The 25,633-nt window shown below is 31.8% G+C and overlaps 1 protein-coding gene across 1 annotated transcript; it reads right to left on the minus strand.

Annotated features, from left to right (window-relative positions):
- Positions 1 to 740: 740 nt before the first annotated feature.
- On the minus strand, positions 741 to 8,003 carry LOC130976455 (uncharacterized). The gene is made up of 6 exons (XM_057901326.1): positions 7,069 to 8,003; positions 5,139 to 5,300; positions 3,555 to 3,707; positions 3,365 to 3,436; positions 2,724 to 3,154; positions 741 to 1,536 (listed from the first exon to the last, which is right to left on the minus strand). Exons 1-6 carry the CDS (start codon positions 7,997 to 7,999, stop codon positions 931 to 933), a joined length of 2,355 nt encoding a protein of 784 aa, XP_057757309.1. The 5' UTR covers positions 8,000 to 8,003; the 3' UTR covers positions 741 to 930.
- Positions 8,004 to 25,633: the final 17,630 nt, after the last annotated feature.

A 25,633-nucleotide genomic window follows, 5' to 3' on the forward strand; every position in this document is an offset into this window, starting at 1 on the left:
ATAGATTCCTTGTGTCGTTCTTGTTCGTCGTCAGTCTCTCATCACGTCGTTGTTAAGCACGGTGTCTTGCGGTCACTTCGCCACCACTAGCATATTCTTTTCCTCTAGTAGCAACATCGTTGCGTCCTGCAAATTCCTTGCCGGCAGACTCCCCATTGCGTCCCTGCTCGGTGCCACATCTTACGGTCACCTCGCCGCCACTAACAGATTCTTCTCCTTCAACAGCAGTGTCCTGTAGATTCTTCACCATTGCCAACAAAGTCTTCGTCGTCATTTGGCTTGTTGTTTTTTTATTCGATTTTTTCTTCATCGTCATTGATGGTGATGTTGTTCGTATGTGGATATTTTGTTGGATTTGGAGTTGCCAAAGAAAACGCGAAAATTGAACGATGAAGAATTGGTGATTGTGGGTTCAGAGTTCTTGTGTTCAAAGAATTAAAAGAAGAGATGGTCGTGTTAATGTTGAAGATAAATGGAGTAATTTAGAAATTTAATTAAAAAGTACAAAAAAATAGAATTCGAATACTTTTGTCGTACGAAATCCATCTTTTATGGGTATACCGTTAGTTTTTTTATTTAATAAGTACTTTTATCCGCGTTTGTAAAGTTCATGGTACAAATGATTATAAAATTATTTAGAATATTATATTTTATTTATTAAAATTTAAATTTAAATACATTATTTCTTTTATTTATTAGTTCTAAATTTTATTTCTTATAAACACATGGACAAACGAATTTAGTATCTGCATACAATTTATAGGGAAATACACACAAAAAGTATTCTATTTTGCACTTTTTCTTAGAGAATTATTACATATTGAAAAAAACAAAAAAGAAAAACGTTTTTCCTTTTAGCCTTTGTTGGTTAAAACGTTTTTCCCAAAGCTTGCCAAGCCAAATAATGCTATTTATCAGCCAAACTTTTCTCTATCCCTTCTTATCAGGGAGCAAACTAGATCTCCATGTAGATATAAAAATCTCAAAAGAGAGGAACAACAGTGTTGGTATGAGTACCAAAACTGGAACAACCGCGAGCGATACCACTGCCATTATAATCCCTCTGTGTCCCTTGAGCATCATATAAAGCGCAGCACCAAAGGCTATCATCATGGATGTCAATGAAACAAACAGGGTGAGGAGGCCTGCGAGGAATTTGACGGGTAACTTCCAGAGGAAATCATTCTCAGCGTAACGCGACGTCAGGATCCAAATAAAAATCAAGACCGAAGAAGAAGATGTGATGAGCGAAATTGCATCTGCTAAAATAAACACCTTAAAAGCACGCTTTCTTAACCTTAATAAGGTGGGTACGCCAGTGTCTGAATCACGTCCTCCTGAGGCAGAGAAGGCTGCAGCGAACATGATGGTGATGATGAGAGTACCAACAATCGTAAAAGAACGAGCGGTATCTCTTGCCCAGTTTTCACCTTCTTTCACCAAACTCTCATGGTTTTTGGTGAACAGTTCACGAGGCTTCTTGCCATCAACATTTTTAGCTTCTTTGCACTTGGGATGCACAATATCTTTCACCGCCTGCTCACATATTGAAAAGATAAAAAATGTCAAGTATAGTTTCGAAAGGGACAAACAATTAGATAAAACTAACCAAACAAAGATTTAATGTAAAAACTCAGTTGTAGTTAATTTCATGTGAAGTTAATAAATGAAAGTAGTTAAATGAGTTGATAAATTTTACTAAATTATCATCTCATCATTCTTAACTATCAATTTTATATAAAGTTAATTGCCCTGAGTTTCTATTGAAATTTGATTAAAAAAAGTCTCTTGAGAACTAACATTGTACAACTAACTAACATTGCAGCTAACATTTGGTATAAAAGAAAACAAACATTTGAAACTCTTGAAAAGAAAATCATCTAACAATTAAAAGAATCATCCGAAATCAAACTCAACAAAAAATTATTTTAGTAAATTTTATGTTAAACTTATTTGATATTTTACTATAATGTTAATTGAAATTAAATAATTAATGTTGGTTTCCTAATATTACTCATTTAATTATCTAACAAAATTCACGAGTAATGAAAATTCTAAATTCGATTTTCTCTTTTTATCAATTTCTTTAGTTTAATGAATTTTTTTTATTAGAAATATTTACCAATGATATATTTAATTATTATATATTTATTATAAAATACTTTTACATCAACACCACATCTAAATTAAATTATTGATTAATTTTTTTATAATTTAATAACTAACAATTTCAGTTTTTCTTAATTGGTGAAAGGATTTTGTTGCTATTGTTGTGTTATAGGGGTAAATTAGTAATAACCACATCTTTTAAAAGTTTCTCTTAGAATTAAGCAAGGGTAAAGATATAATTTAGCACACAAGCTAGTAGTTCTGTTTTGACAGTTAATTCTGTGCAGCAGTATGCAAGGTGTATTGAAAGCATGACTAGCTTGTAGTATATAAAGCAGGGTTGTAAACTGAGCTAAGTAACCTTTTGATCCAATACACAATCACTCAATACACGTCTATTCCAAGTTCTGTTCTCCCTCCTCTGTTTCTTCCCTTCCATAACCAAGATCCTTCTCACCCTTCTGATCTTAATACAAGTTACGAAACTTTTATTTGAGGGGTTATATAGTTTTTTTTAATGACTTCTAATTCTGTCAATTTGTATATGCACCTTACTTTTGTTAAAAGGCACGACTCATTAAATTTAAAATATAGAGCGAAAAATGTCGAATTACCTTATACCAATGAAGTTCTCTTTGCATTTGAAGAGCCGCATTGGATCTACTATCAAGATAAGAGGAAGGTCCTAAGGCTGCTGCCAAGTGCAACATGTTATTGTTAAACACGTCTTTACGGGACGCAATCATCTCTTTATGCCCTTCAATTTTGGTAATGAGTTGGAACACTTTTTCTTGTCTATTCAAAATTGCATGTGAAAATATGCCCCTCTTATTTTTGTCCATGGCCCACATAAGATCAGGATTCGCATGCCTCATTGAATCTATGAACTCAATAATTCCATGCTTGGCTGCATGTAATATAGTGTCGTAGGCTAAGCACTCATGTAGCTCTGGTTCCTCTAGTGATGACATTTTTCTGCTCAAGCATTTGAGAATTTCAAGTACCAGATAATGGTTCCTTTTCATCTCATATATTTTCTCACTTCCTGAAAGTATTAGAAATTTTAGAAGGGGGTTTTAATTATTTATCTAGAGATGTCAATCAGAAAAGAACAGGTGGCAAAAAATACAAGGTAGGAACTAAGGAAACAACTATGATCCACTCAAATATAATTAAATTATTCTGACTTATGACCCAAGAAAAGTAGCAGGCATATAAGCATCAGCAGCATTTATATATTATACTACATGCATACCAGGAAGTATTCGAAGTATTGGTAAAACTGGTGGAGCGATGACATATTTGATCAATAGCTTAAAAGGTAGCCCTAAACGAAAACATTGAAAGAGCATAAGCATTTTTTTCCCTTCCCATTAGAAAATGAGAACAAATTAATATACTAATGATAACATGCATGTATGTGAAGGAAATGGGTGAAAACTTACATATTAGGAGTTTCAAGGGCCACAAAACGACTACTTTGATAATGATTTTCCATGAAACTGTATTTCTGTTTGGTGGTTCCTTATCGTATTTGACATGTAGAACGATCTCGATACTAGTACCGTCAAGGTCTAAGTGTGATGGTATTCTCAAACCTGTAATAATAAATAGACTATTAACCAAGTTGGGTTGGTCTAGTGGTTAGTTCACTAGTTCGCTTAAGTAAGTGTGGGGAGTTCGAATCTCGCCTTGTGTATGCAGCGACAAACCAACGACAAATTAGTCATTCACCTCTCGAGCTAGGAGATATTGTAAAAAAAAAAAAGGAATAGACTATAATCGTCCCAGTCTCTTTGTGGGTATTATATAGTCCTATCAAAGAAGTCTGCTAAATTTTATCTGTGAAAAACATATTAAGATGAGTTCAACGCCATTTTTAATGTTCATGTGCATTTTTTTTATTTTATAATAATAATAATAATAATAATAATAATAATAATAATAATAATAATAATAATAATAATAATAATAATAATAATAATAATAATAATAATAATACGACGAAGAAAGGAAGTATATTTAAATCAATTATGTAATGACTTATATGAAAGTTATTATAAAAATTAAATAGCTTTTAGTCACAACATGATACTGCAATAATATATAATTATTGAAAATATTTAAAAATTATAAATATTAAATTTTCATTATATATGTTTTCTTCAGTTAACAAAGAATTTATAGCTGCCCTGATGGGACCTGTAATTTCTTCCATATGTTCAAAATATTTTTGTAGATATTGTTATTGGGTTATATTATACTTCATCTATTTCATCATCACTAACTAATTAAGAAAATTAAAATTAAGAATTAATTATAAAATTACCTACTAAATTATAATTTATAATAAACTAATTTAGAATGTTGCTTAGAGATTTTAATTTATTTTTGTTTTCATTCTGTATTTCAAGCATAAAGCATTCAACAGTTCTTTACTTTTCCTATATATATATACCAAAGAGAGTACTTTTAAACGTTTCTGCAACCAAAATGCTTGTCTAACATAAGCTAATTTCAGGATCAAGATTTTACTGAATTGTGTAATAATATATTTACAAAGATTTTCCTTTATCAAATAAAAGAATTATCCACCACACATCTCTCTTTTTTCCTTTCACATGTCTCTCTAGCTCTTTGTTAAGACGTGATATATAGTGGATGATTAATTTTATTTATTTGTGTAAAAATATTATTACCCTTACTCTTAGGGAAACTGATATTTTTAACCAAAAAAATATTATTTATACATTAAAATTAATTATCAAAATCAGTTATTATTATATATTTATATATATATATATATATATATTATTTAATTTATTTTTAGTATGTATTTTATATTTTAATATATATTTAATATTAATAATTAATTTTAATGACTAATTTTAATATACACCTAGCATAATATATTACTACCGTCTGATGTACTCCTTTTTATTTATTGTATTTTCAATTACAGTGAAATCTATTAATTTTATTCTGAATGCCTTATTGGTTTACATATGTAAGTAAATAGAAGGACTCACATTTATAAATAAATTGCCGCCACCATCCAAGATGGGTACCACTACGAAATGCAGAATGCATGTGAGCTAATGCATATACTATGGGCCGAAGGTCTTTGGGTTTACGAATCAGAGGATTCATCGTCCTATTTCGTCTATGTTGGAGTAACACGGCGGCAAGATCTGAAAATGGAAAACAAAAGAAGTCATTCATATATATCAGGTTATAGTAATATTGAATTTTACCTATATGCCAAAGAGATTTGGAAGAGTTATTTTAGAAATTATATATATATATATATATATGAAAACGTTTAAGATGTTCCATTACTATACAAGGGCATTGAGGCTTTTCTTAGAAATTTACCTTTTATGAAAGAAAGTTCTATAACATTCTCATAAGGTCCTGGGGTAGTTTGGGTTGCTTTTTACTCTAGAGAGTAGAGAGGTGAAGCAAAGCCGCGGCCGGCCAAAGATATGGAATACGATTTGATCAGCTAATAGAATATGGATAATTTTAATTAGAGAATCAGATTGTTTAAGTTAATATCAGTTTATTTTTTAAAAAAAGTTAAAATTTAAAATATACATTTTAGTTTAAATTTTTTCTAACGATAAATCTTAAAATAAATAAAAAAAAGAATTAAAAAACAAAATTTTATAATAAAAAAATATAATTAATATTGGCAACTCAAATTGTTTTTCCATAGTTCTTTTACCTGAATATACATGCTGCTAGAGGCATAAAAATAAAGTCGTTAGTTAAGGTAGGAGTGTATGAGTCAGGTGAAATTGGATCTCTCTTAATTTAGATTGAACCTTAAATATACAATGAGTTTATTTTTTAAACTCTAATTCGGTCTTATATCGAATAAAATCTAAATATTTTTGCGTCACAATTATGCCGAGTCTAAATCGGGTAAAAATCGGGCTTTTAAAATTTTAATATTAATTTATAAAAAAAACTTATTTATAATGCAATTATTTATAAAAAAATTGTTATTGAGAAGTTGATATCCATATTTGAATTTAAATTTGTCTATAAATTCTAATTTGATGTTTCTTTAATTTATTTTCTAATTCTATGATTAAAATAAAACAATAAATTTATAATTAATATAACATACTATTAAAATTTATTTAAAATATATATATTTTTAGTTTTTTTAGAGTGTACATAAATCGAATGAAGTCAAATTCATTTAACTTAGACTTGACTATAAATAATGATTGGATCTATTTTTAAAATTTTTTCTTAAATTTAGACTCAATAAAATTACACTAAATTAACTCTTAAAGTATTCAAAATTGGAGTGGACTATATACACCTATAAGATAAGGTGTGCTTTTGTTGGCTAGTTTGGTAAGATATGAGTTTATTTTTTAGCAATAATGATTAAAAGACAATAAAAAATTACTTTAAAATAAAAATGGAATATTTTTCATTTTATATTGTTGATGACAGGAATAAAATATATTTTGATAAGGGTGGTTGACAAATTAATTAAGAGTTTTTTAGGGAGATATTGATTTATTTTTACAATATGTATAGTGGGTTATAACTTATAAGTTATAAAATGAACATCTTTCATACTATTTAAAATAAATCTGAGTACTAGAGATAATAAACATCTTTTTAAAAGATTAATATGATTTTCGGGTTCACCAAAGATCAAACTCTTGACCTTTCGGATTTAGAACTCTAATACCATGTCATGATATCTCTAATCCCAAAACCTTAAGCTAATAAAAAAAATAACACTAATGGTTATATCTCTAATACTCCCTAAACTTCAATTGGTTCTTCATATTTTCCCATTAATATAATATAGAAATTTGAATTTACATATATTGATAATAATGTAAAATTTTTCGAGATTTGTTATTCAATCATCTGCTATTACCTTAAGTTACTGTGCAGAAGAAAAAGAAAACTGAATTTGAACCTTACCAAATATTTCTGCATCGATGCATCGCCTGAGAAGCATAAGCCCGTAATGGCCATCGTTGTCGAAAAAGACCTCAATAGGAGTTTGGGAGAACAGATACTTGGTCATCTTTTTGTGACCCATGGCTGCTGCTATCACCACTGGAATCTTTCCTTTGTCATTACCATCATCATTATCATCGTCATCTTTCTTTCGCTTTGTTATTTTATCATCAACACTACCACCACCACCCTCGTCGTCATCTTTGGTCTTGATGGTTAGCATCTCTGTTCCTCCTTTCTTAATCAACCACTCCGCGATCTCCGTGTCATCTGTAAATTTAGCAGCAAGAGCAAGACAAGTGTATCCCTTTTTGTCTTGCATTCTCAGCAGCCGCCGGTTCCCTCTGTTAACCAACTCCTTCACTATCGCTTTTTGCCCGGAAGCCACCGCGACGTGAAGGACGGTTCTTCCTGAAGAGGGCACGGTAAAGAAGATTGCATCGGTGTTTCTTTCGATGAAGGATTTTGCATCGTTCCAGTAGCCTCTCTTGATGTAACTGTGGAGCTTGAAAATGTGTTGACTTTCACTTCCCTGCTCAGTATCTGGAAAGGCTCTCGAGTCCTCGCTGAAGGTGAACTTCAAGTGATTCCAAGCGTCTCTCGCATTTTTCACTTTTCTTATGTTGGAGAGATTCTCAGATCCACATGCGAGTTGAATTGCATGTAAAGCTTTTGCATTTTTGGATCTGTTACTTATTTCCCTGGGCCGGACTATATCTTGATCAGGAGGAATATTTTGATCATCAGCTTCAGCCTCAACAATAATACCATGCCAGAGATCTTGACCCACCAGATAGTTCTTCAGGAGAGTGCTCCAGTTCTCATAGTTATCCTTTCGTAGTGCCTCCAGAACGATTCCGGTTGATGCGATATTCGTGTTAGCAGCTGCCATTGTTAACAGCTATGTGACACTCATAAACGAAGACAACGAGAGAACAACAACAATAATAATAATAAGAAAAAGTATAGGTAAATAATAAAATTATAATAGATATATTGGAGGTTTATTTTATTAGTGTATAGATAATTATTTTAATATTAAAATTTAAAAGATTAATTTAAAAGTGTCGTATATTTTAATTTAATTAGTGGTTGTTCATATTATTCAACAAAATCATTATCCTCCTAGCATTTCTCTAATAATAATAATGATACTAACTGTACACTAACTCATTTTAATATTTATTTTATATTCAAACATATTTTTTAACGGCTAACTTTTCACAAAAAGAAAAAATTATTTTAAAATTTAAAAAATTAATTTTACTTAAAAAAAACACGTGTCGTCCCATTCTCTTCTTTTTCTCTTTATCCGTAACTCTTTTTCTTCAGGCCTCTCCCTTTGCCTCATCTCTCCCTTCACTTCTTTTCTAGGTCACCGTAGAAGTTCTTATATAATAATTTTAGATATTTTTTATTAGATTTTAAATATTTTTTCAATAAGTTTAGATTTTTTATTAGATTTTGATTTTTTTTCTATAATTTTAGATGTTTTTATTTATTGAATTTTAGATGTCATTTTTTAAAAATATAAAAAAATATTAAAAAATAAAAAAAAACATTTAAAAGCATAAAAAAAATTCTTCAAAACCTAATAAAAAGAAACATCTAAAACATAAACAAAAGAAGAAGAGAGACGGAGGAAAAAGAGAAGAAAAGTTTGTGTTACCACGTTTGTAACGTTATGCAGAACTGTAGGTGACAGAAAATGATGCGTCGTTGACGGTGGAGGATTGTGGCTGCTGCACTATAAGAAAAATGCTGATTATCGTTGGATTTACTGGCAGAATAACGAAAATAATTTAATGGTATAAACCTATAATTGGTTGGATTTTTTATTCCGATGGTAACTTGCGGTAAAATATGATAGTTCAATGACAAAAATCAGATGCACATTAGCGTCGAAAAAATTCGACGGTAATATTGGTGCCATTAGTTGAGACTTCGTGTCACTATATTGTCGGAAAAATCCGACTTACGTCCTTTTTTATCTTTTAAAATTAACATGGATGATCTCTATCTTTGAGAAATTCCGTCAGTAAATTCGATGGTAGAGTCAATTTTTTTTATTTTTTTAATTTATAATATAATGGACCCGGATAATTAATAATTGATAGTCAACGCTCAATTAGTAAAAAATAAATTAGCATTTTATCTGAAAATAGTGATTTATATATGATGTAAAATATCAAATATATAGAATTCAAACACGAAATGAAAGTTTGATAAAGAAATATATAAGATAGAACTATAACATTAACCTTATTCCAATTCATCATCTTCTTCCTGTGGTTCATCATCCTCCTCTTCCGAGATAATTTTCTGATCATATATCGAACTTGTCTTCTTCTTCTTCAAGATCGTCGTCGTCCAGTGGTAGTGTATTGTCACCTATCCTAAAATCAATGATGTCATCATCCATAACAGCCGACTTAAGGGTGATCGGATCACCAGTATCAACCACTATTTTCGAAGGAGTTAGGTTATCATTTTGAAAAGGTTCCTGACCCTCTGTCCTACCAGACTCGATGCTACTTCTTAGCTTAGTCTTAACTACAACCACCCAACTAGAATTGCAAGACCCAAATAAGGCAAATAGTATACATATCATGCATTTTGAGGTAGAACAAAAGAATTCTAGTCCCTATATTTCCTGGTCGCATTTACTTCAGTGATATTGTAGTCCTTGTATTTTTGTGTTCCTTGTCACAAATTTGAATCATATCATTCATATTTAAACACGCGCATCTTGTATATAGTGCGATAAAAATACTCTAATTAAATTATATTTTGCAATACACCATACCAATTAGAATGACCACCGCTTGAGTCCCTACGAACCCAAACTCCTATTTTTCTTCCAGCTGACCATTGTAAAGAATGAAATCGATATCCATTAATGTTGTAACTCGAGTAACTTCTGCCCTTATTCATTGGTCCCCAACTAATTGCAATTAGTTTCTAATCCATTATGTCTGCTAAATGCACTCTGACTGAACCAATGTGAAAAATTATTCAGTGATGTATCTGAATTTATTTCTTGGAATAACCTATGATACAATAGGATAGATAATAAAAAAAATTTCAGTGTACTGAAGTTTTAATTAGATGACTAACAAAGTATGTTACTAAATGCTATAATTACGAAGACTATAAAATTCACATCAGGTAAGGTAAAACCTAGTTACAGTTAAGCAACACATGCAAATGTGCGACATCGATTTTTTTTCTCTAACCAATATTCATTACCCATGTCTATTGTAACTCTTTCTGGAACAAATATTAGATACGTTGGTCCACCTAATAAGGATTCTCTCCTCTCATCACTCTTTCCAACTCTTGTTTTACATGACTCAACATGAGACTCAAAATAGAAGGAGCAAAATACGGATGTTTCTTTAGTTAGGAATGCCTCGCAGATACTACCCTCGATCCGACCTCCGTTCTTTATAGTGCGCTTAAATGATCAAATCATCCTCTCAAATGGGTACATCCACCTAAATTGGACTGGCACACATACTCTTACTTCGTATGACAAGTGGATTGCTAAGTGTTCTATGGCATAAAAAAATTCGGGAGAAAATATCTTCTCTAACTTACAAAGTATGATTCGAATGTTATTCTCCATGACTATAAGATCATTTACGTTAAGTTTTATAACACATAACTCCCTAAAAAATTTACTTATTTCTGTGAGAGGTTTCTAGATGTTGGTAGGAGGTTCTCTAAATGCGACAGGAAGCAATGACTCCATAAAGACATGACAATCATGACTCTTCAACCCAACAAATCTACCTTGTGAGAAATTTGTACACTTACCTAAGTTAGAGGCAAAACCATCGAAAAACTTTAATCCTCTAATCCATCTACAAATATTTTCTCTCTAGTGTTTCGTTAGAGCAAACATACATTGCCTTTAGTTTAGCCCATTAACAGTTCTCGAGTCTCTTTAAGTTTAGATCTGTCCATTTGCAAATGTCCACTAAGTCTAACCATGCCTTATCATTATTCTTTGTCCTTTCATCGTCCATTATTGTGTGCACAATATTATCAAACACATTCTTTTCAATGTATATCACGTCAAGACAATGTTGAACCAAATTGTCTTTTCAATAAGGCAACTCCCAAAATATACTCTACTTCGTCCAATTATACTCCTTGCCATATCTTGGAGGTCTCAAATCTCCCTCGTTATCGATTATTCTTGGAATTCTACTGACAAAATGCCAAACTTGCAAATCACTCAATCTCACGAGTTAGGCTCGAATGAACTGACCTATTGTACAAAGATTTCGCAACAAATTCTAACAACTGGCAAAAGCTTTTTCCCTTTAGGTTAGGCTCTTGTTCAGCATCTTTTACATTAGTAACACCTATTGCATCAAACGCCATCTTGTTATATTTTTTTTGTTACCCTCCCAATTTATTACTTCCATGCTTATTTCTCTAACCACCCGAACTCTCTTTGATCGACCCCCAGACCTATTGAAATTCGAGGCAGACTGGTTAATTTCCTACTCATCCACTTCTCCATGTTTCATCCACATCTACCCATCCTTGAACCCATTACGATAAAGGTAAAGTGTTATATCTGAAGGTCCTAATAACTTAGTTAGCCGACACTTATAGCACAGACACTTAGATACCCCTTAAGACCTAAACGATTCTATGTTGAAGACATACGCAGCAAACGCATCAACCCCCTCAAAGAAATGAGGTTTTAAACTCTCCCGTCCACCGTTACCCCTATCATACATCCACATGTGATGATTTGGAAATATTTTGTAACAAACACCCTATAATTCAACCAACAACACAACTTATTAAAATTTTTAGAAAATTCGACAGGGTGTCTCCTATAATTAGAATCTCCCACCAAATTTGATTATTATTTTTTCAAACCAAATATGTTTTAAACAATTTAAACAAACTTTTGGCAGAATTTTTTATTAACACGGAGACATCCACCAAATAAATTTATCAGTTTTCACAGAGGAAACAACTGCAAGCATAAATTAGAACAAACACGCATTCAATAACACATCAAAATAACCGTTCTAGTACGTAACCCCTTATAACTCTACAATTTTTCAACAAACAAAGGTTTTGAGAAGGAGCTTCTACGCAACCTTCTCCCACTTCTGCCCTAAAACGCTATCTTGGGAAAAGTTAATCCGACATAAAACTTAAACAATTGATTATATTTAGAAATAGAATACTGACCTGGAACACGGATGCACAGACTATAAAAAAAGCAAACTTCAATTGATCTCAGACAAAATAACACCATTCTAATAAAAAAGACAACTTATTAAATTCACAAGGTGAAACTAATTCAACAAACTAAATAAAATCTTCCAACAGCTCAAGCACTTTTAATCTCACCCTACTAAACCTACTCTAACTTTCTTTAATTTCTATTTATATTAAATTAACATCACAAATCTTAATCACAAACCTCATTATACTAATTTAATCAATAATTTAATAAAATACCTAACAAAATCCTAAACTCTCAAAAAATCCGAAAAAATAAAAAACTATACAAAAAGTACCCCTGATAGTGGCTGTAGGATGGTAGAAGTGTGGTCGTGACAAGAGGCGGTAGCAACGGCGATAATGTGCCCCATCGATGGCCACGAACACCAACAGTAGCAGCGGGGGCGACAGCTTCAGCAGCAGTGAGGACAATGTGCAGCGGCGGCGACAATAGAAGTTTCAAGTGGTGGTGGTGATAACGACAGCTTCAACGGAGAAGATGTGATCTAGAGACAAAACGAGAGAAAAGACGATAAGAGAGAGAGAAGAAAGAGAGAGAGGGATTTTGCAAAAGTGAGGGAAAAGTGTTTCACATTTGAATTTAACCCAAATTTTATCATCGGATTTACCTGCAAAAATTTTTGCCAATAAAGTGTCTAAACGCCGCGTTTCATTAAACTATTATATTGGTAGGATATACTGACTGAAAATTCGTCTGTAAAATAAGATTTGGCACCGTACCACTAATTATCGTTGGATTTAGCGGCGGAATAAAAAATCCAACGGTAGTCAATTCTGGAAACGAAATCTTGCTCGTATTCGATGACAAAACCACCACTGAATCTATCGGTAATAGTTATCACTAAATCTGACAATACTCAACATTTTTTTGTAGTGGTTGGTGGCGAAAATGGACGTGTAATTGCTTGTGATGGGAGGTAATCCGTCGTTGACGGTGGAGGAGGCGTGGCTGCTGGAGGTGGAAGGTTTTGTGTCAGCACGGTGCAACGATGCAGTTCTGGTGGGACGTGATGACTGCTGAGGCAATTGGAATTGACTCTAAAGTCTAAACAGTGCGGCTAGGTGACGTGGTGGGAGGGGTTCTGACGTGAGTGATATGTACATGAAGGAAAATAGTTTTGTATTTTTTTTTAAATTGTAAATGAGAGTTAAAGTAGGATTATGATTACTCTTGATTTAGGGTTTTTTTTCCTTTTTTGTTGGATTTTTTTTGTATTTTATATACTAATTGACTGTAGTTGGTTGGTATTTTAATTAATTATCTAGCGAAATTAATTTTACACTAATGACTAATTTTAATGTATATATAAAATATTTTAAAATCATAATAATTAGTAGTTTAACTATTTCTTGTTTTAGGTGTCGTACCTTGTTTCATGTCTCATTAGTTATTATGTTTTTAATAATGCATGATAATAATAACCAATTTGAATCGGTTGAATATTTATTCAATTTATTTACTTAAATAAATGTTGAGAATTTGAATTTTATATTTTATATGTAGTAATTTATTAATCAACAAAAAATTTTTAAATGGAGAAGTAAAAAAACCAAAATAATAATAATAATAATAATAATAATAATAATAATAATAATTGGGTATTATTCTCATAAATAATTTTAGACAAATTTTTAAAGTTTATTGCAACTGCTTTAAAAACCATTCACTATTTTACTTTATTCCCAAAAGTAAAAAGAAAATTGTATAACAATGTTTCTTCTTCTCGTGACCTCTTCAATGTGTTATATCAATTTTTTTAATATTTTTCTTTTTTTAAGTCTAAATTATAAATAAAAAAATATTAAGTACAATATAAAATAGATAAAAAAAATTTATATTATGGATAAAAATTTTTGTACTATATACAAAAGTTTTATATGTTATATTGATAAATTTATGCTATGTACACAAATTTTTGTATTGTGTAAAATTTTATATATATGAATAAGTTTTTGTATTTTTTTAACAAAAATTTATGTGAAAAAAATACGGAAAAAGAAAAGTAGTGGCATGCACATATTTTTTTTATTGGACTTATGCCAATTTAGTAAAATTTAGTTACTAAATCCCTTATACGTGTAATATCACCAGTTTTAATTTAACTGACTAAAGTATATGTTATTTAATTCTGATAAAAATGAAAATTGTATATTTTAAAAATAAAAAAAAATTGGTTATTGATATGTGCTTCAAATGTTCGTGATATGAAGAGTTTAAGTAAGCGTTATTTAGAAGATATTAGTTTATATTTTTAAAATGTTTTAATTTAATTTGATATATTTTTATTTTGTTTATTTAATTACTAGATTGGGCCTTATGTTTGTGGGCTCAGGGTTTTTTATATTTTAATCTAATACGAGGTTATAAATACCTTATAAACTAAGGTAGTCGTAATACAGAATGATTTAGAAGTTTAAAAACCTCTTTTTTTTAGTTTCATGATGAAACCATGATGTGGACAATTGAGGTTGAATAGTCCCTCTGTTGCTACATCGAGGAATTGGGTAGAAGGTTGAGGAGTCCCTTCTATTCAATTCCCAAACTATGGCATTGACAAATTAAATTAAGGAGTCCCTTTCTGGTTGCGTTAAGAAATTGGGTAGAGAATAGAGTAATTTTCTTTGTATTCAAATTCAATCTATCATTTTTATTTTTGTTTCAATTTCAATGTATCTTTTTTTTTTCAGTTTGAATCCTTATTTTTTGTATATCTTTTATTTCTTTATCAAATATTTTCTATAAACGATTTTATATTTTCTATTAATTAGACAAATTTTAAAATTTTTATTATATTTTATATAAATAATTTAAATTTAAAAAAATAACTTATTGATCAACTTATTTAATTACTTCTTTTTTGTAAGATTTAAAATTTTCTTTAAAAAAATATAAAATCAAAATCTGTCAACTTAAAATAACATCTTAATCTCTATTTTTGTCGAAATTTATGGCCCACCCGCCAACTTTTTGTTGGAAAATAAAAGAACAAGGCACACACACTCACGAAAAATATAAAATAAAGAGGAATATATTAAATGTATTTGTGTGTTGTTATTTATGAAATGATTACATATGTATTTATACTTTTCTTTGACATCTAAACTTAATACATCTTAATAAACAAATGGTTTAAATTAAAACTAAATATAAACAACTTATTCAAACTGTGGTTTCTATTTGTAACACTCTAACTAGCCTAAGCTTTACCTCGCGTCGTAAAGCAAAGGTTAATCAAAGGTTACGACAGTTCTAAAGCTCATACGTATAATATGTAGAAAGAATTAACATAGTCTAGAAGCCCGATGAAGGATATAGCTCAAAAACAGGATTTGGAAAGCGCAAAGCGTACTTACGAAACTACTAACTTAACGCACGAGATATGGATATAATATAACAAAAGATAATAGTATAATAGTATAAAGATCTATCCACGACTCGCGGAGTTTAAGCCGGATAGTTATATATAGATAGTATAGAAGTTTGACAATTAAAAATAGCTTATACAAATTGTTCTCTCAAAAGTAAGCCTCTAGGAAAAAATAAATACAAAGGATGAGAGACATCTACAAAATAATCAAAAGACTCCCAAAAACAGAATGAGGATCCTCCGCTCTGTCACCACCAAGCAACTCACCAAGGTGGATTGCGACCTACATCTGAAAAATAACAACAGAATATGGTATGAGAACCGGAGGTTCTCAGTATGTTAACAGTGCCCAATAATGTAAAATATAAGGTTTCGGGACGCCGAAGGCAATCCTAGAACTTCATATCGATACAGAACATTCAAGCCTTAACAAAATAAATACTTAAACCACAAATCGTAAACAGGGTTATCTAAACTTAGGAAATTTCTAACTAATACTAAACCACACTTCTGTATCCCACAGCCTTCGCCAACCTACCCTCCATGTGACCCATCGCCACCACTTTCCTATCCTCCTCAGCACCAGACAATCACAGATAATGCAAGCAAGTAAAGCACATATACTATTCATATATAACAAGTAACTCAAGAAATAAGTAGGCATGTTATACAATTAGGCAAACTCAAGTAATCAAAGCAAACAAGCACATAAGAGATGCATATGATGAATGTCTTTCATATTGGCTCGTGATATCACTTGTCGGTTCATAAATGCCAACCTGACACATCCTTTCGAATGTAGCCTTTCTGCTACGCTCACGGATATAGTGCCAGACACACTCTATTGACCCACGGATATAGTGCGGGGACACTCTCATGCGTAACCCAATGATATAGTGTCTGGCACACTCTTGCAGTAGAAAAGATTATCAATCATAATTCATTCCCCCTATATAGTGCCCTGCACACTATCATGCTTAACCCAAGGATATAGTGTCTGGCACACTCTCCACATTCAACAAGATCATCATTCTTCTCTGAGTTCTCATCATACTTAACCCAAGGATATAGTGCCTGGCACACTCTCAACATTCAACAAGTTCATTAATCTCAAATCATCACCAGTCATCACCATTTCTCATCTCAATCCACTTTTAATTATCAATTTTCAACATTCCAAGGATATAGTGCCAAGCACACTTTTCTTCAATGCCATCATCAGTCCTTAATTCTATTCCGAACTCATTAGTTCGTCAATCTCTCAATTCATATACCATTCTTCCTTCTCATTCCACCAAACCCGTCCTCAGTACACCAAAAACCTAAGCCTCCATTCTCTAGTTTTTCGAAACAATATCAAACTAAATCTCTTAAGTTCTTCCCCATGTTTTAATGCCCAGAAATTAAGCTCAGGAGTCTTAAAATGGTGTTATAGAAGCTTACAATCTTGTTGGGAAGATGAAATAGTTGAAAACAAAGTTTAAGTTTGAGAAACACAGCGTGTGCGAACACACAGGAGTGTGTGTGCGCACGCTAAGAAGAAGTTTTAAAAGGTGTGCGTACGCATAGAGGTCTGCGTACGCACAGGTACAAAATTTTTCGATTCTGTTCACTCGCACAAGGTGTGCTCGCGCCCTCAACAGACTGTCCTTCCCAACGTGTGCGTGCGCACAGAGCTGTGCGTGCGCATAGGTTGTAAATCTTCATTGGTTGTGTGCGCGCACAGGTTATGCTAGCGCTCTAAACAAAAGCCATTCCCCTAAGTGTGCGTACGCACAAGGCTGTGCGTGTGCACAAGTTTAAATTTTCACAGGGGTGTGCGTGCGCACATACCAGAAATCACAAAATTCTGCAACTCAACAAAATTTTAGATTTTGACACCAAACTTTGAATGATCATAACTTCCTCTACAAAAATCCAATTTTTACAAACTTTATATCAATTTGAAGACTTTTCAATGAACTTTAATTCTAAACAAATTTCAACAAATTTTGAAAATTGAGGCACAAGTTATGACCTGTCAAAGTTTACCAAAAATAAGTTTTTACCAAAAGTCTCAAAACCTCATTTTTACCAAAACTTCTAATTCAAAACCAAACCAATCACAACCCAAACAATACCAAAACAACATAAAAGTCCATACCCTTTCTTTTTCAACTCAACCATCCATAATATCCCTATTACACTACTCAATACTATCAAATTCCTTAATCATCAACATCTAAAACCATCATAAATACTCATAACCATCTTCAACCAACAACAAACATCAACAACCACTACAAATCCTCATCACTTAACCTTAACATTATCAATTATTATCCACATTCATATTACCACACTCAACATACACACAAACATCAACCAATATCATAATTTATAATTAACACCAATAACCCTCATCAACAACGATAATTCTCACATTCATCATCAACCTTCAACATCATTAAAATGCCAACAATCATTATCAGAATCATGTAATCATCATCGTTATTGTTCCAATTCCTTCCACACAACACCATTACAACATCAATCAATCCCCATCAACAACACAAATCATCAATCTTTTCATTAACACAATAATCGAACTCAAACATACACAACTCATAAAAATCTTCATCACAATTCACATGCCACATACATAATCCAATCCACCATTTATTTAACTCAATCCTATCTTAAGGTCAACTAGCCTAAGTGTCCAGTAACATTACATATTACATAAAAGAAACTGAAATCATACATTAGCCGATTCTCAAATACACCAAACACCAAAACGAAGCCACCAAACTCGATCCAAAGCCTCAACCAACTCTAACAAACACCCACAACTCAATCTAACATCACATATATACCAAAATCAAAACCTAGAAACCACAACATATAGCACCACAAGGATTTATAAGCAACTTTACCTTGTCCAAACAGGATTGGGACAATTTTCAACAGTTACCCGCTACTAGAGATCACCTAAACAAGCAAAACCACAAAATCCACTAAAAAATCAAACCCCCAAAAATGCAGAAGTTAGGGCACAAAACTTCGGAGTGAGTTTCAAGTTCTTACCAAATTTTCTTAAATAAAAAGGAAGAACTCATCAAGAGCTTCGCGTGGCCATAAACGGCTCGTCAATGGGAGCTCTATAGCTCAAGTTATGGCTCCCGGAAGATGGAGGTGATTAGTGACCTCCCTCTTCTCCTCTCTTCTCTTCAAACCGCGGCTCTCTCTCTCTCTCTCTCTTTGGGCTGGAAAATGAGCTCAAAGCTCATTTAATGAACTTATATATGTTAGGCCTTGAGCCCGATCCAACCCGTTAGCGTTTTTTGTCTGTTTGACCCACTTTGGGACAAAACCTTTAAGATTAGTGTCCGGTTTTCGATTTTAAATTATTTTTATCCTTTCAAAGCAATAAATACATTTTTAAAATCTTATTTTCCAAAATACGTAGTATTGGACAAACTAAAGTCGATACTGCTAGCTTAAGCGCTAGTACGCATTTTTACAAAAACCTTTCAAAAAAGATACATTTTCCAACTAAGAAAAATTCATTGAAACCAAATTTCACGTTTATATTTTCAAATTGAAACTTCTAAATTTTGAATCTACTCCGGCCACTGAAATTATTTTATTAAAACGGTTTTACGTAAAAAATTTCGGTTCTTACACTATTCATTCTTAAATTCTAACCATCAAGTTTATTTTTAACATTCTCCTTAAACTTGATAATTTTTCGACTCCAATCATAATCCTTAACTTTTGAAAAGTATCATATTTCAGAGGTTTTGTGAAAATGTCAGCAACTTGATCAAGTGATTTCACATACTTAACCTCTACATGCATGTTTTCAATACATTGTCGAATGAAATGATACTTTGTTTCTATGTGCTTGCTTCTGTCGTGAAACATTGGATTCTTTGCTAGGGAACTCGCTGATTTAGTGTCCATCATGATCTTGGTGGATTCAGCTTGCTCAAAATAAAGTTTCTTCAGTAGTATCTTCAGCTAAATTGCATGACATGCACAGGCAGTGGCAGCAACATATTTAGCTTCACAAGTTGAAAGAGTGACTATAGGTTGTTTCTTAGAACACCAAGGAATTGCATTATTTTCTAAAAAGAAAACAAAGCCAGTAGTACTCTTCCTGTCGTCAATATCCCCAGCATAATCACTATCACAATAGCCCATTAATTTGAATTCATCTGAAGCTGAATAAAACATGCCATACTCAAGAGTATCTCTAAGATAGCAAAGAATTCTCTTGGTTGCCTTCTTATGAATTTCTATTGGATTCTCCATGTAACGACTAATTAACCCAACTGAAAATAAAATGTCAGGCCTGGTACAGGTTAAATACCTTAAACTTTCCACGAGACTTCTGAATAATGTCTGATTAACTTTTCTTACACCTTCTTCCTCTTTGGAAAGTTTGACTCCACACTCCATAGGTCTATTGGTAGGATTGCAATCTAATATATTGAGTTTCTTCAAGAGCTCTCTTGTATAAGCCTGTTGTGAGATAAAAATTTCAACCTCCATTTGTTTCACTTCAATTCCCAGATAATAAGACATTAGTCCCATATCACTCATCTCAAATTCTTGAACCATTACCTTCTTAAATTCTTTAAACATTATTTGATTATTTTCTGTGAATATAAGGTCATCTACATAGACACAAACAAATAACAAATTTTCTCTTTCCTCATTCATATAGAGTGCATATTCATGAATACATCTAGTGAAATCATTATCTTGAAAATACGTATCAAGACGATCATTCCAAGATCTTGGAGCTTGCTTCAGTCCATATAAGACCTTTTTAAGCCTTAACACTTTATCTTCACAACTCCCAACAACAAAACCCAAAGGTTGTTCAATATAAACTTCTTCCAGAAGATTACCGTTCAGAAAAGCAGACTTCACATCCATTTGGTGGATTTTCCAGTTGTTCTGTGCTGCAAGTGACAACAATAACCTTATCGTCTCTAAGCGAGCAACTGGAGCAAACACCTCATCATAATCTATTCCTTGCTTCTGCTTATACTCTTTTGCAATGAGTCTTGCCTTATACCTTTCTACATCACCTTTAGAGTTCTTCTTAACTTTGTAAACTCATTTGACTCCAATAGGCTGATGACCACTTGGAAGTATTGCAAGTTCCCAAGTGTTGTTCTTCTCAATTGCTTGAATTTCTTTCTCCATAGCTTGTATTCATTTCTCATCTTTGACAACTTCTTTAAAATTTAAAGACTCATTATTGGAGAGTAAACACAATAAATTTTCATCCTCTAGCATTTCTGTTTGCTTATAGAGATTAGGGAGACTTCGATATTTGTGAGGACCTTTGCTTGAACTAGAGGATGGAGATGACGATGATGATGCTAGTGGGGTTAATGCTGGTGTTGAAGAATCGATTTTGCCTTGCACTTCTTGCATTGGGACTTCTTTTTTCTCAAAGTAAGGCAGAAAATCATAAGTGACTTCAGTTTGTGTACTTCAGTCCCACTTTGCATTTTCTTCAAACTCAATATCTCTACTTATTATTACTTTATTATTGATGGGATTGAAGAATTTGTAGTCTTTAGTATTCTCTTCATAACCAATAAATGCAAGCTTTTGGCTCCTATCATCAAGCTTCGATCTTTCTTGCTCAGGAATTTGGACATATGAAATATATCCAAATACCCTTTAAATGTGATACATTAGGCTTCAAACCACTCTATGTTTCTTGAGGTATTATATCTCTCAAACTCTTGGTAGGTAAGCGGTTTGACAGATAAACTGCATATGCAACTGCTTCTCCCCATAACTCTTTTGGTAATGACTTACTTTTTATCATCATTCTTGTCATATTTAGAATTGTCTTATTCTTTCTTTCAGCAACCCCATTTTGTTGAGGCGATCCTGGAACAGTTAGGGGACGTCGAATACCATGATTTTCACAAAACAACTTGAATTCATTTGAAGTGAATTCTCCACCTCTGTCAGCTTTGAGAGCTTTTATCTCATAGCCACCTTCTTTTTTAACGACGGCTTTAAACTTCTTGAATGCTTCAAATGCTTTGTTCTTTTGCTTCAAGAAATAAACCCATGTTTTTCTTGAATAATCATCAATGAAAAGCAAAGAATAGGCACTCTTACCAAGTGACAAAGGCTTGATAGGTCCACAAACATCTGCGTGGATAAGCTGAAGTGGCTTGGTAGCTCTTGATTTGGACTGTTTTGAAAAACTCTTTCTTGAATGTTTTCCAAGTAAGCAAGCTTCACATAACAGATGAGGATGATCAATTTTTGGAATTTCTTTTACCATCTTCTTTGTTTCTAATTCTTTGAGCCCACCAAAATTTAAATGTCCATATCTCGTATGCCAAATCCATGGTGGATCTTCAATACATGACTTTAAATATATAGCTCCACTGCTTCTCATGTTAACCAAGAACATACGATTTCTTGTCATAGAAAACTTAGCAATAAGATTTTCATTTTTATCTCTAAGCCAAAGATAGTAATCTTCCATGACTATCTTGCAACCATTTTTCATAAGTTGCCCAATACTCAAAATATTATTCTTTATCTTTGAAATGTAACAAACATTGGAAAGAATCTTATGATTTCCATTCTTCAGCTCGAATAGAATCGCCCCTTTGCCATTGATCTCTACTTTTGATTCATCACCAAAATGCACATGTCCTTTTACGTTGGTGTCGAGTGCTACAAATTTACTCCTATCACCTGTCATATGGTTGTTGGCTCCATTGACAAGATACCATGTATTATCTTCAGAATTTAGATCTTCCTTGAATGTAAAGAATAATGTTGGTTCTTCAATATCTTCACTGTGCACAATAAATTTATTTTCTTCTTTTTTGGATGCACAACAAGTTTATTTTCTCCTTCTTTAGATGTTTGATACTCCCAAGAAAAATGTCCATTATTTCCACATGAATAGCATTCAATGTGTCTTTTGTCAACTGTTCTTCCTCTTCCACAACCTCGAGAAAATTTTTTATTTCTTTTCTCTTGAGAATAATTTTTCTCATCTCTTCCTCTTCCGTAACCACGTCCTCATCCTCGTCCACGGCCTCGACCTCGTCCTTGTCTTCCACTTTCGTTGGTTTCTCCTCTAGCATTCCATGAAAGTTTTGCCTGCAAGACATGCTCCACACGTTCTTGCTTGCGTTTATCCATTCTTTCTTCATGGGCCCGTAAGGAACCATTCAACTAATCAATGGACATCGTATCCAAATCTTTGGACTCCTCAATGGCTACCACTACATGGTAAAATTTTGAGTTGAGAGATCGAAAGATTTTCTTAACAACACGAACATCTTCTAATTTTTCTCCAAGCCTTTTTATTTGGTGCACTACCGTCAAAACTTTGGTGAAATAATCCAAAATAGATTCAGTCTCCTTTATCATTAGAGACTCGAACTCAACCCTTAGAGTTTGAAGACAAACCTTCTTCACCTTTTCAACTCCTATGACAGAATTTTGAAAAGTATCCCAAGTTTTCTTTGCATTAGTTATATCAGCAATCTTCTTAAACATATCATCATCCAACCCTTGATAGATGATAGTAAGTGCACATTGATCTTTCTTTCTTTTATTTTCTAACTCTTCCTTCTGAGTTTCTGGTTCTACATAGCCTTTCTCAACTATCTCCCACACTCCTTGAGTACCGAGAATTGCTTTCATTCGGGCTGTCCAATTGTCATAGTTGAGCATAGATAATTGTGGGTATTGAAAAGATAAAATAGTTTCTTTTGACGAAGACATTTTATAAGTGACTCTGATACTACTTTGTTAGAAAATAAAAAAATAAGGAGCACACATTCACGAAGAATATAAAATGAAAAGGAATATATTAAATATATTTATATATTGTTATTTATGAAATAATTATATATATATATATATATATATATATATATATATATATATATATATACTTTTTTATATCTAAATTTAATACATCTTAATAAATAAATAATTTAAATTAAAACTAAATATAAATAATTTATTCAAATTGTGGTTTCTATTCATTTTTTAATTTTAATTATCAAATTTATTTTTAACACTTTTTCTATATCATCTTGGGAGCTACATATATACAGCACCAATCTACATATCGAAAATTGAAAATAAAAAATATGTTCGAACAAAACAGAGACTTTTGTGGAATATTTATTCATCGTTGGTTGAGAAAGATATATATTTTTCATATTTTAAAAATAATGGTGATGATAAGTGATAAATGACAAATTAACAACTTAAATATAGCACCGATTTGACAATAGAGCAATATAAAATATCAAAAGCTGTTATCTGTATGCGTAGTATTAATGCAAGTGGATTCACTTATTAAATTCATTATTCTTGTGTCCGGTGCCATGCTTTCTTGGTTATGTAAGTTACTTTTGATCATTTGTCACTATTATGAGTTTCGAAAGATAAACCTCTATAAAAAATCTCACGTCAGAATTGATACTTAAAAAACATATATACAAAGTCTTAAAGTCTTTTATTATAATTAATATTATTTTTATATTTTTCTGAGTAACACTATTGACATTTTTATTGAGAATCTTGCAAACTATGAAACTAACTACAGGCGGTTTAGACCTGTGGAAGGCATACAGCTAGTTTTTGTCTTGTCTACCAATCTTTATCCATTATTCTAAGTGCAAATTCAACCAAAGATTAGTTGGTTCAACATTTCAATAGCCTCGAGCCATCTAGCTAGGAATCTTTCAGTAATGCATTGTATTACCTAGGACCAAATAATATTGAAAAATTTGTCAGTGTACACGAAATATTAGTATTTTAATCATTTTAATGGTTAATTTTAATTAATATATATTATATATTTTTTATAATTAAAATTATTAAAATACTAATATTTTAAATATATTATTTAAAATTTTTTAAATAATATTATTGTTAAAGAATAAATAAATTATATTTTTTATTTGTTTTATAAAAAATAATTTTATCAATTTAATTATATTCCTTGCAGGTTTTTTTTTTTTTTGCTTTTTCTTATAATCTAGCTACCAATTGTCTGGTCTCATGGGACTCGTCAGTAAATGAACAATTTCTTAATCAAGTCTTGGTCTTTAATTTATGCTTTTCTAATCCCGTCTGTTTTTAAATTGCAAGCCTCGGTCTTGTGTATTAGGAGTGTTTATGGGTAGGGTGAAATCGGATTTGATGTGATTCATATTCGATTCGAAATATATACTGATTTTATTTATTAGACTCGAATTTGATTTTAAACCCAATAAAGTTTATTCACTTTCGAATCACGATTATACAGGTGAAAATTGGACCGTTAATATTATATTATTTTGATACTTTTGGTAAGCTAACATGTGAAAATATTCAAATTTCGAATACTCCAATCATTATTTGATATGGTAAAATTCACTTAGAAAAATATAACAATAACCAACCGTTTTCTAAAATTAAAGTATAACCATAATCAATACTAATATTGTCTAATAACACCAAATTTTTAAATCAATACAAATAACACAATATTATGCCATTAGTCTAAAGTCTTATGTATTTTAAACATAAAACATTAATTTATAATTTTATAATAACTAATAACACAAAATATTAAAGTTTATAATACTTAAATTTCACATAAAAATAGCCATCATCCATCACTAATAACACAAAATATTAATTGTGTATGATAACCGAACCACCGGGTCGAGTTCGGGTGATCCGACCCAAAATAATTATCGGATCTATTTTTGAGACACTTATCCGACTCTAAACCCGATAAAATCACACCAAATTAGTTCCTAAAATGTTCGGAGCTAGACTGAATCTTCGGACCAGATCATACACACTCCTACACACACATAGGCTCC

Source organism: Arachis stenosperma, chromosome 4 (genome assembly GCF_014773155.1).
Source record: "Arachis stenosperma cultivar V10309 chromosome 4, arast.V10309.gnm1.PFL2, whole genome shotgun sequence".
NCBI lineage: Eukaryota > Viridiplantae > Streptophyta > Magnoliopsida > Fabales > Fabaceae > Arachis > Arachis stenosperma.